A 14,934-nucleotide genomic window follows, 5' to 3' on the forward strand; every position below is an offset into this window, starting at 1 on the left:
GTTTTCTTTCAAGTTTAAGCGATTTTAAATTCTCACACTTTTTCATAAGAGTCCTATTGACAAAATTCATTGGACAACAATTTGGCCACCACTTCCCTGTCTCCTAACTCATTTGGAAAAGAACTGGCGATGTTATACGACTTACACAACATTTTCAAGAGCACGTTGCATCAGAGGGGGAAAATTTTGGTCTTTCCAAAGACACCATGGAAAGTGTTTCTTCATTTGTTAATTTAGAGGCACCGTACTCTTAGTTAGGACTTGTTCTGTGCAGGAATCTTCTGTCTTGCTGGTGTGGGATGCTCAAGTGGGGGTGGCAGTTGGAAACACAGCTTAATCACGAATGCGCAGAGCGGCTGACCTTAATTTACCGAAGTTAATGTCTATCAGTGATTCTCTTTGGTAAAGGATGCCATTTAAAAAGCATTTGTATGTAACTTCAGAATGTAGACACACATGAAATATATCCCTGTGCCTGATAAGCACATATGCATGTTCACTTTCAAATGTGTGTTCTGCATTCTTCTCAAAGGACAGGGCGCTGCTGACTTGCAGATTAAAGTGCCTTTATGGATCAAACAAAGCAGAGACCCCCTTAAAGCAGCGTTTTTCAAAGAGCAGCACTGTGGACCTCTTGGGCAGTATCGCTCTTCGCCGTAGGGGACATCCTATGTACTGCAGGATGTTTAACTGCAGCTCAGCCTCCCCCTGCTAAATGCCAGTTGCACGTCCTCTCATTGGGACACCCAAAGAAGTCTTCGGACTCACGCCCAATGTTCCCTCAGGGCCAAAAACGTGCCGCAGAGAACCACTGTCATAAAGGAAATGGGAGTTGCAGATGGTGTCAAGTACTGGAGGGGAACGGACTGCACATAGGAGGCCAACAGATCCGGCTCTGGGCTTTTTGGTCAGTTAAGGTAGAACACGGTCCATTAAGGCAAAATACACTCTCCATTTTTAGGTCTAGTTTTAGTTACCTGATAATGGAAGGCATATAATTTCATCCTCAGATAAAACTTTTCATGCTTCCTTAAAGGTAATTTAGTGTTATGATTAGGATAGACGAGTAAAGCGATTCTTAAAGATTAGATAAAAAGACAAAAAAAGTCACACTGGAAGCCATTAGGACAACTCCGGGGAGAATAATTTAAGTAACATTAGCATTTCAGGATGACTCACATACACCTCTAAGGGAAGATGAATTCTGGAATCTTCTCTGTGGAAAATGACTGAGCTAAGGGAAACGCCAACATCTTGCCCAAAGATGCACAAGGCACAGACTTGAGTTTAAATTCGTACCAGGCCTACATGTTTGATTTGGGGCAAGATTCTAAAACACCCTGGGCCTCAGTTTCCCTGAGATGATTTCCCTCCCGTTAAAGCTGTTGAAGTCAGGCAATGCTAAGCTTGGCACACACCAGGTGCCCAATAAACGTTACTTCCTTTCTTGTCTCTGAAATATCTCTGTGGGGTATTTTCAGAAATGTGGGGGTAAACTGCCCAGTGGGCTAAGAGGCAGAGTGGAAGAGTCTGTGTTTGGAGAAGTCCTTCCATGCCATCTCTCCCGTTGGTGATTTCCGTCCTGAATTAAACGCAGCCTGCCGCGGGCCCAGCATGCCTCGTGTGTCTTGCTGTGCCATTGACTGCTGTGGTTTTATTAACTGCCCCATGTCCCTCTGCCCCCCCCTCCTGTTTTCCCTCTTCCTCTTAGCACCTTTTTTTTTTTCCTGCAAGAATACAGTTGCTTGATTGCTTCAATAAACATTTCCATTGTCCCCTTTACCATTCGGAGAAGAGGAGCTTTGTTCCCCAGTTGTCAAAACTCTTTTCTATTCTCTCCTAAAGCGGAACAGCTCAGAATCTTTCTCTTTCATGCCAGACAGCACTTCCTCCCTGGGGAGGCTGCCTCTCTCCTCTGGGGAGAGGGCTCTGGTCCAGTGGCATGTGCAGCCTGCCGCTCTCGGCTTTCTTGATGAGGCAGGACTTTCTCCTGCGGCTGCCGCTTGGGCCTTGGGAGGCTTTCAGGTCGCTCCAGATAGCATAGGTATGCACACTGCACTGCGAAGTCACCGTGTCAGCTCTCAGTGACTCCAGCCAGACACAGCTAACAGACAGGAACAGCAAACAGCTTTGAATAGGGGCACCTAGGAAAGGCGAGGATTCTGTTCCCCGCTTTCTTTTCCTTTTCGCGTACCTTCCAAGACTTGGGCTGGAAAACCTGAGCCCGCTGGTGGGAGCTCTGAGTTTTCCCGTGACCTCAAGAGGGCACGCAGCAGCTGTAACCTCACCTCTGCCTCCAGATGGCATTGTCGCCACATCATCAGTTCCTGGTAAGCCGGTCCTTATCCCATTGTTAAAGGTGTGTCCATCTGCTGGCTGCAGTTGCCAATTGAGTCCGAGCAGATGCATTGCTGCAGGAGAGACAAAGTAATGACAATATGAATAGATAATTCAGCAATGCAAATGTCAAGGGGGAGGGCCAGGTGCTTTTTCCAAGTGATTGCCTTTTAAGGAAGCTGCAGTTCAAAACCTGCTTGCCCCAGGCCGCTGGGATTAGCTAAATACGGAAAGCAAGGAGATCTGGGTGGTAAGGACTCCTCTCTCTGTGCGTCTGTTCACAGCCTTGCGGGAGAGGATCCCGGTGGTGGGCGGAGGAGGTAGGAGACACCCTGGCTCAGACCTTCTGAATGGTGCTACCAAGGAGGGGGAAATGCCCCTTTGGAATCACTGTCAAGGATTCTGCTCCATCATGTGCAGCCTCTCCCACACTGTGGACGCGGTTGTTTTTAGACTGGTGGTCCGGGGGCATTGGCAAGGATAGTTTCGCCCAAACTACTCAAAACATAAATCAGCTTCAAAACGAGGCTACCCAAGCGGGACCTGTCTGCTGGTGGGACCGCAGCGACACTGGATTAGCAATGCCGCAGGGCCTGTCAGACCTTTGCATTCCAAGCTTTCTCACCGTTTCTGCCGCCGAGTGGGTACCTTTCAGCCCACTGTGGAAAAAGCTTGGGGGTGCTGGTGGAACGGGGTCCTTTCCCGAAAATGCTCCAATGACACTTTCTTCTCACACCCCACACCCAGCCCCGCACTTTACCACAGAACAGAATGAGCCAGAGCGCCAAGGCGCTGTGCTAAGGAGGCAAGCCTGTCGGACTCCTGCTTTACTCCCCTGTGCACTGCACCCCTCCAGACACAAACTCCCTTCCTTCCTTCCTTCCTTCCGGTCTTCCTCATCACCCTGTGCCAGCTCCCCACTTCCCAGGTGGTTTAGCAAGCTCAATTCACCCCATCTCCCATGGTTCTGGGTGAGTTGTTTTCACAAAGGAGACGTGGCGTGAAAGGCAAATCCCAAACACCTGTATTCTTTCAAAGTCCCCATCTAAGAAAAGCTTCATTTGCAAATAAATAAGGAGTTCATTCCCCTGCACATCGCCCATTCCAACAATACGTCTGGCATTCCAACCGGACACAGGTTGGTGCTGTGCCTCCGGTTCTGGCACTGCAGGAGAGAAAGGGCTGTTGACAGGGAAAGGTTCTGAGTACGGTGCGGGATGGGAGAAACAATTAACCACAGGAGACGCAATTAACAATGCTTAGGAAATTGTTCACACAGCAATTAATTCTGCATGCCTACCAACACTTAAAGTCAGGCTGCATTCTATTAAGGTTAAAAACCCATCTTCAAACAATACAGCTCAGATTGATGGCCGCAGATTAAGGTGCCAAGGTGTCCCTGGGTGTATGTCTGCTTTTTTTCTTACATACTTCCCCATCTCAGAACCACGTTGTTTTTTTTCCCCCCTATACATTACTTTGACGTGCAAGGCAACTCTTTGAGATGATAGATACTAATAAGAATAAGTGACATTTACTGTACACTTTCTGTCAAGGCAACACCTAATTTTCTCCTGCAGTTTATCCGTTATATGTAGGTCACTCGCTTGAAGAGACCGGATTCTATTGCCTCAAATAATGACATATTTTCACTGTACAGAGGTCAGGAAATGAGAACTAACCTTGGCTGCCTCAAGATAACGATAGCTTCTGATTTGTAATTACCAGGTGAAGGAAGCCAAGGAATTAGCTATTTTAAAATGATTCCTTTTTTAATGTCGCGGGTTCTTGGGGCTTGCCTGGAGCCAGCCTGCTGCGGCCGTGGAGGGGTGGCTCATTCACGGAGGGTCTCCCTGTGTTTTAAGACAGGCACTGCAGGTGCAGCTGGGGCTTGGACCTAACAAAGCTCGGATTTTCTCATCTACAGAAGGAAGCGGTGGGTCTATCAGGCAAGAATGGCAACCTCCCCAGGGCCCCATCAGTGTGAAATCTTTTTTCAAAGCTGTTCCTCTCTTCTAATACCCCATCTTGGCCCTCCAAGGTGAGGAATATACTGCGACCGTCAACTTTGAGAGAACAGCAAGCAGACAATACCCTCATCTTACTGCGCAGAAGGAGGGCATTCATGAAACCGTGTTCTCTCTGTTTTCAGAGATGCTCGCCCTTCCCTTTTTGTTTTGGGTTCCATAGCATCTCTTTATTAAAAAGTAAAAAAAAAAAGCATTCTGAGAACAAGAAGACTAGAGATGGGGTGAGAAGGGTTAGGGTCAGAGTATACAAGTAACTGCTCAGACAGCTCCCAGAAGTGAAAAGAAAAATAAGAAAGTGAGAGGGAGATAAAAGGGGAAAAGCCAAATCTGCTGAGCGTAAGCTCTGTCGTCCCAGCAGAAACGAGGCAACAAAAATGAAACTCAAGTTCGGGCATATTTTCTGTTGTTGAATTGAATGTTAAGTAAATAAGTGAGAATTATATCAGGGGTATAACCACCTTCTTTTGTTTTTTTGGGAGGGAGGCTGAAACAGGCTTTTGTTTGTACTTTTTTTTTTCTTGATCAGCTATTCCTTCTCTCTTACTTGAGTAAGAAAATGAGAATATCTTTCTAGCCTATGGGGATGGACTAAACTGTCCTTAGGATAAAGACGCAGGGGAGCTGTGAAGTAAATGAGTTTCCTGACTAATGAGAAATCTGTTTCTTATTCTGCTACTGATTTGCTCTAAGGCTGGGGCTGAGAAATCCATCCCTCCATCCATCTCTCCCTTTACCTTCTGAAAAGGTTTCCCTTTCCAGGGGGAATAAGGGCTGCTAAGGGACCGGGACAGTGGGAGAGGTCAAGCAACCACAACACCTCCAAAGATCTAGCAGAGGGTCTCGAATCTAGAAGGCACTCCATCAATGTTTATTAGAATAGATAATGACACATGGGGGCAGATACAGGGGGTCGGACTGCAGGACATTATACTCTCACAAATCAAAAACACATAACACAGAGGTGTGAAGGGTGGCATACAACAGGGCTGGCAGCAATAGGGATGGGTGTGCACAGAGGAGGGTTTATCAATGCCTGCTGCAGTCCCCGAACCCCTTCTCTGGCCAGCACTGTAGGAGATGCTCTATGGGTTCTATTTTCATCAAGATTCACGGCTTACATTCAGGTTGGTACTGTCCTAATCCCCATTTCACAGATGAAGAAACTATTGACTATGAGGTTTGATCACTGGGGGGATTTCAGAATCAGAGGAAGATTACAGTGGGAAGTGATTATCTGCTTCATATTTCACAGTGATCTGGGTACCAATTCTGGTTGGCAATGTGATCTCAGCAAACCTTGTCTCTTTCTTGAAACTCATGATCACCTCACTGTGGTTGATGAATGACCATCTTCTATATTCTGCACCCCTTCATGAAGGGCTTATATCTATCTCCTCATCTTGTTGGATTCAGATGTGGCCACGTGACCCAGCAGCACACACTCTATATGCCTTTTTGTACTCTGCCACATGGTCAGCCACGGTTCAGTCTTGAGTGAAGATAACATGGCTCAGAGCCATGGCTGACCCGTGAGAGGACACAGTGTGAGTGAAGAAATAAACTGTTAGTGCTATAAGCCGCTGGGAGTTTGGGGTTCTTTGTTTTAACAGTATTATTGAGACTTCCCTGACTGAGACGTTCACTTACCACAGCCCCCACTCACTTACCTATGGGGTGTACGTTCCAAGACCCCCCCCGTGGATGCCTAAACCTGCAGACAGTACCAAACCCTACATACACTCCTATGGTAAAGTTTAATCTATAAATGAGGCACAGTAAGAGATTACAATGATAGCAAATAATAAAACAGAACCATTATAAAAATATACCCTAATAAAAGTTGTGTGAATGTGGTCTCTCTCTTAAAGTATCTCACTGTTCTGTCCTCGCCCTTCTTCTTGCAATGGTATGAGCCAATAAAATGTCTACGTGACGAGATGAAGTGAGGTGAATGGCGCGGACACTGTGACATAGCATTAAGCCACTACTGACCTTCTGACCACGCATCGGAAGGCGCACCATCTGCTTCCAGACCACGGTTGACCACGGGTAACTGAACCTCAGAAAGCAAAACCGCAGAGAAGGACTACCGTGTAAGTACAGTAAGACATCCCATTTTACACAACGGGCATCTGTGCATTCATTCCTTCAAGTTATTTATTTATTCAGTCAGGATCCTTTCTAAAACCCAGCCAGGAGAAGTTAGGACTGCTCCGTACTTAGGGTCACTACCCTTGCTTCTATGAACAGCAACAACACAAATAGCTCTTTAAATATTATGTCATAAAATATTTGTGATCCACTCTCAGATTCAGACTTAGAGAGTCTCAAGATTTTGGGTGAACACTGGCCTCATCAACTTACATTTTCTTCAACGAGACACCTTGGATGCAGTGGGGTGGTCCCCGCTTTTGCTCCCCACAAATGCTCTAGCAGTGCATCCCCAAAAGGTCTTGTTCAGACCATCCTAGGGTCAGAAGTGAAATGAGTTTGGGAGGTCCTCTCCCTCATGTGAGTCACCCCCACTGACAGCCAAAATGCACAATTTATCATGATTTGGCAGGCTCTGCTCCAGAGAGACCCTCAGATGGAACAATGGGGCTCCATGGGTCAGCAAGGATGGAACGGGGAAAAGCTCCAAGTGGAAGTTCGTGTAATCCAGGTGGCAGCTGGGAAATCAGCCACTAAAAACACGATAGGCAGCCAAGGACTGCGAGTATCCCTATGGCTAATTGGAGAAAACTTTCATCAAGTGCTGAAAATGAACCAAGGCAGGATGGACAGACCACACACAGATCCCAGATTTCAGCAAGAATAATAAACAGACCCACTTGGAGTTAGGGTGGTATTTCCTTAGTGAGGCGGCCTGTGTTTATGCCAGAGGGGCTCTAAAAGAAATACTCCGAGGGGACCAAGTGAAAATTAAAAGAGAGGGGTTGGTTGCATGTAACAGAATCCCCCAGCGACCACAGGACAGGAGGTGTTAGGCCCTGAAAAGTGGCAGCTTGGAATGGGGGCTGTCTGAAATAGTAATTAGGGTATGTGTGGGCCCTGCTGAGTGCCACTTAGAACCTTCCATGTTCATTGGCTGGCAGAGGATCAACCTGACAAGAGAGTCAATCAATATGTCAGCAGCGTTTCCCAGAGAGCTGCTCAGCCCCTGCTTGTCAAAGAGGGCAAACACGGGGGCCATGGATGCTCTATGCTTGCTGAGCAAGCCTCCAGGAGCAGGGGGTATCTTTAAAGATCAGGCTTGTCGATACAGAACCGGAGGAAGAGATTGGGCTTTCCCTTTGAAAATGGAAGCCTGGAGGCCAAGCAGAGCTTAGGAAGTGGGAGGAGGGAGCCTTGCCTGCTGGGTCTCGTGGCTTAGCATGCGGCCAGATTCACAAGGGCCTTAGAGATGATGGCAAAGCTCCTTCAGAGACCAGGTAGGCTGGGACTCCCTCCCCACCCCCACTGCTGCAGCAGTCAATTTAGACAACAGTGCCAGGACTCCCGTGGGAAGTGTAGCCAATTCCAAAATTGCCACTGCTGAGAGAAGAGAACCACAGTGGAATAATCAGGGCTCAGAGGCACAAATGCTCACCCTGAACTTGCACAGGCAATCTGCAAAGACACTTTTGCAAGCAGTAGTGAAAATTAACACATGCAGATGAGCCTACCCAATGACAATGATGACAATTAACATTTATTTTGGCAATGTGCCAGGGATTGGGCTAATTATGTTAATTGCATCATTTATTCATTACTTATCATTTGGCAAATGTTTATTGAGCACCTACTGTGTGTCAGGTGTGTTCTAGGCTCCGGGAATAAAGCAGTTAACAAAAAGAGTTCCTTGCTCTCACAGAACGTACATTCTAGTGGGAGACATAGAAACTACAGACATACCAGTGAAAAGTAGAGTATGGATAGGGTTGGGGATACCAGGGCATAGGGGTGAGTAATTGTAAGCTTTTTTGTTTAGATGTAGACTGGTCAAGGATGGTGTCTGTGATAGGGAACACTTGAGCCAAGGCCCTAAGTGAGAAAGCCATTCATACTGACAACTGGGGAACTGTGTTTGAGGTTGGAGTGGGGTCAGTGGGAAAGGAGAGTGCAGGGTGGTGGGGAAGGTGGGTGGTGGAGAAGGTGGGTGGTGGGGACTGGGTGCCCCTGGAGAGACTTTGCCTTGTATCTGGGTGAGATCAGATGATATGGAAGATTCAAAAGAGGATGAAAGCCCACTTATTTCCATTCTCCCTCCGTGATGTGGTAATGTAATCTACCTTTTCTAGATAAGGAAACTGAAGCTTAGGGAGGTTAGTGACTTGCTCAAGATCGCATAGCCAGTAACCAGGAAATCTGGAATTTAAACCCAGACATGTGTAACTGCTAAGTCAGAGCTCCCAACCCCCATACTGTCCTGCTAGTGACTTACCCAAAAGTCCTCACTGGAGGCCATTAGGTCCTGAATTCTCTAAGTAAACCACTACTTAGCCAAGACCGAACAGGGCAGTGGGCTACAGAATTACTTAATAAATATTGTCAGGGCTCACTCAGCAATAGACACCTCCCTTTGTAAGCAGTCATTAGTCCTCTAATAAATCTGTCCTTGGTCAGCGACCAGCTTGCTATTTAACTTAAAGGAATCGTGAATGTCAATAGAAAATCTGTTCGGCCACCTCAGTTTGCAGTCAGGCAGGCTAACGATCAATATGCTTGGTGACTTCTTCCTCGGTCAGTTTGCTTATCATCCTTTGGGGATGTGGGAGAGTAGGTCACTTTCTCCTCAAAGAGGAAGGGGCCTACTGCAGTGGATTAATGGTATCCTTTTTAGGAATGCTGTCCGTGCCAAATTACCTTCTGCCTAAAAGAAGAGATACAAACAAAACCATGTGGGATAACATTCTTGGAAATGCCTTAAGTCTTAAAGGAGTTAAAAAAATTTAAATCTAAAGGAGTTAAAAAAAAATCCCTTTCAAACCACCACCTTGGTGAAGTGATTTCTCTTATCCCCCCCCCCCCCCCCCCCCCGTATTGCAATACACTGAATGGACTGAATTTTCAAAGCACTGCGGGGAAGTTATGCCCACAAATCCCTTTACTAGTAATGGGATTTGTGTATCTATCTCCCAAGAATGCTCTGAAAAGTTACTTGCCTGTGTCCCACTTCCAGCTTGCAGCTTCCAAAATGGTTACAAAGCTCATGGGCCCAGGAATGACACAGAAGGGGAAGGGTGAGTCATAGACAGGATACCAGAGTCCTGGCCGGACCACTGGAAATGAGAGGGGGCTTTGGAGAAATACACCTGCATTCACACTTCTATCTGCACTCTCTTATCTTTTAGCCACGATGCTAAAACAGGGATTTTGTCTCTGCTTTCCTAATTCTAGCCCCTCCAAAAAGCAGCGAGGCTTTCTGTCCCCTGCTGCATGTCTGCCATGAGAACAAGGTGACAGTTGCGTGAGGGAGCTCTGAGACCAGGGAGCAGTGTGTTCTTGAGACAAGAAGAATCCACATGGAGGGACCGGCGCATTAATCTATGCTCATGACAGGCTCAGGATAGCACAGCAAGTGGGAAGTGGTACGAGATTAATCAAGTCCTCTGTTGGGAGGAAACAAATCCTCTCCTTGCAGCTTCAGGATGTATTCCCCACCCCAGTCCCCAGCTGGTCTAACTCCTCCCCCTGGAGTCCCCTTACACCTGCTGCTGTGGTGGGTGCGCTGCAGGCAGTGACTCTGGACACCGTGGGGGTGTGGTGGCCGGTGTGCTCAGGTGACCTCTAACAAGGCCCTTTGCTCTCAGCATCACCAGGCAGATCGATTTGTAAGACAGACACACATGCTCACAGCCACTGTCTTTTCCTGTGCAGAGTCTCCAGGAATGTACCCTGGAGGACTGGTGATGCTGGCCAGGCTTCCCATTGCCCACTGAGCCAGCTTATCCCCCGGGCAGATAAACACATGCCTGGAGCCATGCGCCACACAGACCATCATTTCCCACCCAGACTACCCCTTTCCTGCTGCTATTTTTCCCAGGAAAGAAATAAAAGCCTTTCTTTCTCTAAGAAAGGACCCATGTGATCAACATACCTTTAGAGAATGATAATATCGGTAGGTTTTATTCAGCAAATAAATCATGGTCTTGGATTTTAAGAGCTTTTGTGATAGCAAAACACAACCCCACAATCCACACACATACACCTAAACACATCTTTCTTCTCCCTCCGAAGCTTGTCATTCAGTGTTGACAACCCAAACAATATTTGTCTTTTTTTAAAGAACAGCAACCAGCAGCCCTATTAAAGAGGGGGCCGGTCCGCAAGACTACTTACTACAAAGGAAAGGCAATGTGGGCTGCACGCGGTATGTGGCCACCGGAATCATAGGAAGCAGACATTATGAATGTTTTAGAGGATAAGATGTCATATCGATTGGTAGATGTGCAATGTGTGCTGGAACAAAGAGGGGGAACTCTCCCGTGAAAAATAGGCTTTGCAAGAAGCAGTGGGGAGGGGGGTCAGGGAGGTGGCAATTAGGGCCCTGGCCATACTCCTAGGGCATGTTGCTTCCCTCGGCTGCAGCGAAGGAGGAAAGGCGTGTCTGGATTCATTTCCATTCCCGAGTCCCGGGCAGCCCCCATCAGACTGCTTCCAGTGAGCCCTCTGATGGAACTCTGGAGTCTCTGGCCAAGCAGCCTGAAACCAGCAGCAAAGCCAGGGGTGCCTTAGGAAAAGGGGAAAGGAGGAAACATCTCCCTATCCTGGGTCTTTGAGAGAACAGACCCATTCCCATCAGGGTTCAAATCCCCACGCCACTACTCATAAGCGGATGACCTTGTGCAAATGAATTGACCTCTCTGAGCTTCAACTTTCCTTAGCTAGAATAAAAAGTTAACATTTTTGGGAAGGACTGGCTCGGTGTCTAACATTGGGTTAAGAACTTTACATGCAGAGCACATGGGTGGCTCAGATGGTTAAGCGTTTGCCTTCGGCTCAGGTAATGATCCCAGGGTCCTGGGATCGAGCCCCACATAAGGCTTCCTGCTCGGCAGGAAGCCTGCTTCTCCCTCTCCCACTCCCCCTGCTTGTGTTCCCTCTCTCACTGTGACTCTCTCTCTGTCAAATAAATAAAATCTTAAAAAAATAAAGAAGTACTTTACACATATTATCTTATTTGCCCTTTGCAATAAGCCTAGAGTAGTTACTATTATTATTCCCATTTTATAGCTGAGACTCTGGAGGCAGTCTGGGAAATTCGCCCATATAGATAGGGCTGGTAGGTGGGGCAGCTGCTTAGAGAACCAAACTTGCACTTTCAGCCACTCTAATTATGTCACTATGGGAAGAGGGGTGATCAAACAGACCTTATGGGGGTGTTGTCCGTATAAAGGAGGCAGGAATCTTGGCAGTATGGAACACATAGGAGGCACTCAAGAAATGTGTCTCACTTTTTGCTGGGTCTTGGGTCATTTGTCATTATAATGAAAGCCATCATGGCCAACGTTTAATTGAGCCTTTAGTGTGTGCCAGGCACCAATTTTATCTGTGTCTATTAATTTCCCGTTTTGCAGATGAAGACATTGAGGCTCAGAGAGCTGGAGCAACAGGCAGCTGGTAAGTGATAGAGGTATGACTTGAACTTGAGCGTGACACTTAACGCCTGAGCACTGCACCATTCCAGCTCATAGCAGGACAAGCACCAGTGAAGACTGGGGATGTATATTCATCTAGATATTCTTCCCCCATCTGCCTGAAAACCCTTTCAGAGAAACTTTTTTGGCTTCTTTTTCTGCATCACATCAGAAAGGCAGAGCAAAAGTCATTATGGGCTCAAAGGTCATCTGGTCCGGCCTTGTACAGATGGTGACCTTGAGCCTCACTTAGGTGAAATGACTTGCCCAGGCTCAAGACAACCAATGCCTGGCTAAGCCAGGATTTGAACCTTGGTCTCCTGACAGATGCTCTCTCTGCTGTCCTCTTCCCTCTCCTTAAAGACAGAGAATTCTGAGGTCTATGTGCAATGCAATGCCTTATCAGAGAAAATGAGGGGACTGCAGCGAAGCCTCCTTCTCTCCCCCATTTAAGGGTTTTATTACTCCTATTTGCTAGGGATGAGCAAAAATAACCTGTTTATAAACTAGTCAACAAAAGGGGCATCATGATCCTCCCTGATCCTGACTTCACTACATTGGGTTTCTAAGACCAATTACTTCTACAGCAAAAGCTCATTCACAACAAGAATCTAAAATCACCATTTTTCTAATTCCACCTGGTCCAAGGACGCCATGGTCGATATAGACACGGCTCCCTCCTGCACGTGAACCTGGCAATATTTCAGGAGTGAGAAATGAGTTAAAGAAATAAGGATGCTGAGCAAATCCTGTATGTAATTCTCATGTCAATTTGGTCATTTGTTCAGCAAAGCCAAATTAGGCACACGGGGAAACTGCCAGTGTTCCTTTCAATTTTTAATTTTTGACATGGTTCTCTCAAGGATTTTTTTTTTAACTCAGAAATAAGAAATCTTGTATTAGCAAATTGGGCTTGATCTTTCTCTTAACTGGTTTTTTAGTCAAGTGGATTTTACATGTCTAACAAGAAACATTTTACACTTGATTCTAATGGAAAGAAACATTGCATTAAAAAATTAGTTCTATCTCCCAGAGCCTGATGACATAGTAGGAAATAAAAATCCCAGGAATACAGTAGTCCTGGTCCTCTGAAATATTGAACATCAACACGGTCAACTTCTTACTGAGAGCGAGCTTGTCTGGAAGAAAAAAAAAAAAAAAAGGATACTTCCTTTTTGGAATGCAAGCCACTTGTATCCATAAAAAAAGAACCACATTTTCATCTGCAATTAGATAAATGACACAATTAGACTTATTTTGAGTTTGTGACAATTTACTTAATAGAGCTAATTTCAGGGGTTTTATGTGACACTCAAGTCCCACACATCTCTTTCCTGCTAAAGGTACATATTTCTCTCAACAGGTAGCAACATTGTAACTGCTGTGGCACTTTTGGCTTATACAAAAGCACTGTGATAACAGCAGAAAGACATTCGACATTGTTCATTATTAACCTCCCTCCTCTCTTTGGCTTGTGGGCCCTCCCTGCCCCGATCTCTGGAAGATCCCAATCCAGGTACAACCCAATTCACCTACAGGTGGGGGCTGGCGTCTCCTCTCATACCAGCCTGGGAGAGAGATTCTCCTGACCTGCATGTTCAGAGCTCAAGTAAGGTGAACACATTCGTGAAGTTCCCCCACCTGTTTTTATTACTTAGCTCTTCCCCTACTGGTCTTACCTGATTTCAGCTGATCTTTAATACAGGACACTAATGAGGTAAGTATTTTATTATCCCTATTTTACAGATAAAGCGACTGAGGCTTGTTGCAGATATGCGACATGTCCAGGGTCGAGAGGTGCCCGTTGTTGCGTTGTAAACATTTTGTTAAATCTGGCTACTCTACTGAGTTCCCACAGTTAGGGCTAGTTCTCAGAGACACCGCTGTCCTTCTGCAGCCCCAGGAATAGCCTCGTAACCAGTGTCCTCAGATCCTCTGAGCTTTGCTCTAGAACTGTCAGAAAGAATCATTCAAGGGAACCAGAGTTGGGTCTCACCTCTGAACTTCTCTGGTTCTCGACTCAGAATGTCATTTGCATTCTGCTTCTGGTCCAATAGAAATAGAATGCAAGCCACATATGTCATTTAAAATTTTCTAGTAACCACATTAAGAAGTAAAAACAAATTTAATACTATGTTTGGTAACCCAATATATCCAAAATATTATCAGTTTAATATACATCCAACCTAATAATCATTCATGAGGTATTTTACTTTTTTTTTTTTTTTTGGCACTATGTCTTCTAAATCTGGTTTGTGTTTTATACTTAGGGCCTATCCCAACACAGATGCTAAATCTTCAATGGTTAAAATGAAATGTGGTCCTTCGAAAACAACAAAAGTGTGCTAAGTAGAAAAATATTTTCTACTGCTTCAGTTTCGAAATTTAAATTAATTACAACTAAATAAAATGAAAAAATTCAGTTCTTCAGTCACTCTGCTCAGTACTTTCAACTGCTCAGTAGGCACATGTGGATACTAGACAGAGTAGTTCTAGACTACTGTGGCTTAGTAGGATTCTCCTAGGCTCATCTCCTCCTCCGTGCTCCCAGCATATTTTGTATCCACACGTCTCACAGCATTTATGGCTTTAGATGATAATGTCTTATTTACTGATTAACCTACTTCTCCCTGCACCAACCTCTGGGCACGGAGTACCTTGACGGGGGAGAGTGAATCTTTATCCCTCTGTTTTGAATTTGCCCCAGCAACCAGCAAGCAGGTCTAAACACTGGTGTTCAAGAACTATTTCCTGAATGGAACAATGGTTTGAAAACTTATGTTTAAAAACATCCAATTAACCAAGGTCTTACAGTGTGCCAGGATCAGAAGAATAATGGTAATAGTACTTATCAATACCTATGGCATTCCTATGCTGTGCCAGGCTCTTGATGACCACCTGCTTTTGAGGCATTTCTCATTTGATCACTATCCCCTGCCCCCAATCAC

At 45.8% G+C, this 14,934-nt stretch overlaps 1 protein-coding gene across 3 annotated transcripts in view; it reads right to left on the reverse strand.

Annotated features, from left to right (window-relative positions):
* TENM2 (teneurin transmembrane protein 2) overlaps positions 1-14,934 on the reverse strand; it is a 926,033-nt gene that overhangs the window by 210,060 nt on the left and 701,039 nt on the right. For 2 of the 3 annotated variants that reach the window (XM_045901687.3, XM_045901680.3), the window contains exon 6: positions 2,289-2,411. The exons of the other annotated variant lie outside the window; for it this stretch is intronic. In XM_045901687.3, coding sequence (XP_045757643.1) covers positions 2,289-2,411 — 123 coding nt within the window. The remainder of the gene's footprint in view (positions 1-2,288; positions 2,412-14,934) is intronic. 3 annotated transcript variants of the gene reach the window in all.

The sequence above is a fragment of the Mirounga angustirostris genome, unplaced genomic scaffold, assembly GCF_029215605.1.
Source record: "Mirounga angustirostris isolate CCGP_5_RB_7025 unplaced genomic scaffold, mMirAng1.0.hap1 SCAF_7, whole genome shotgun sequence".
NCBI lineage: Eukaryota > Metazoa > Chordata > Mammalia > Carnivora > Phocidae > Mirounga > Mirounga angustirostris.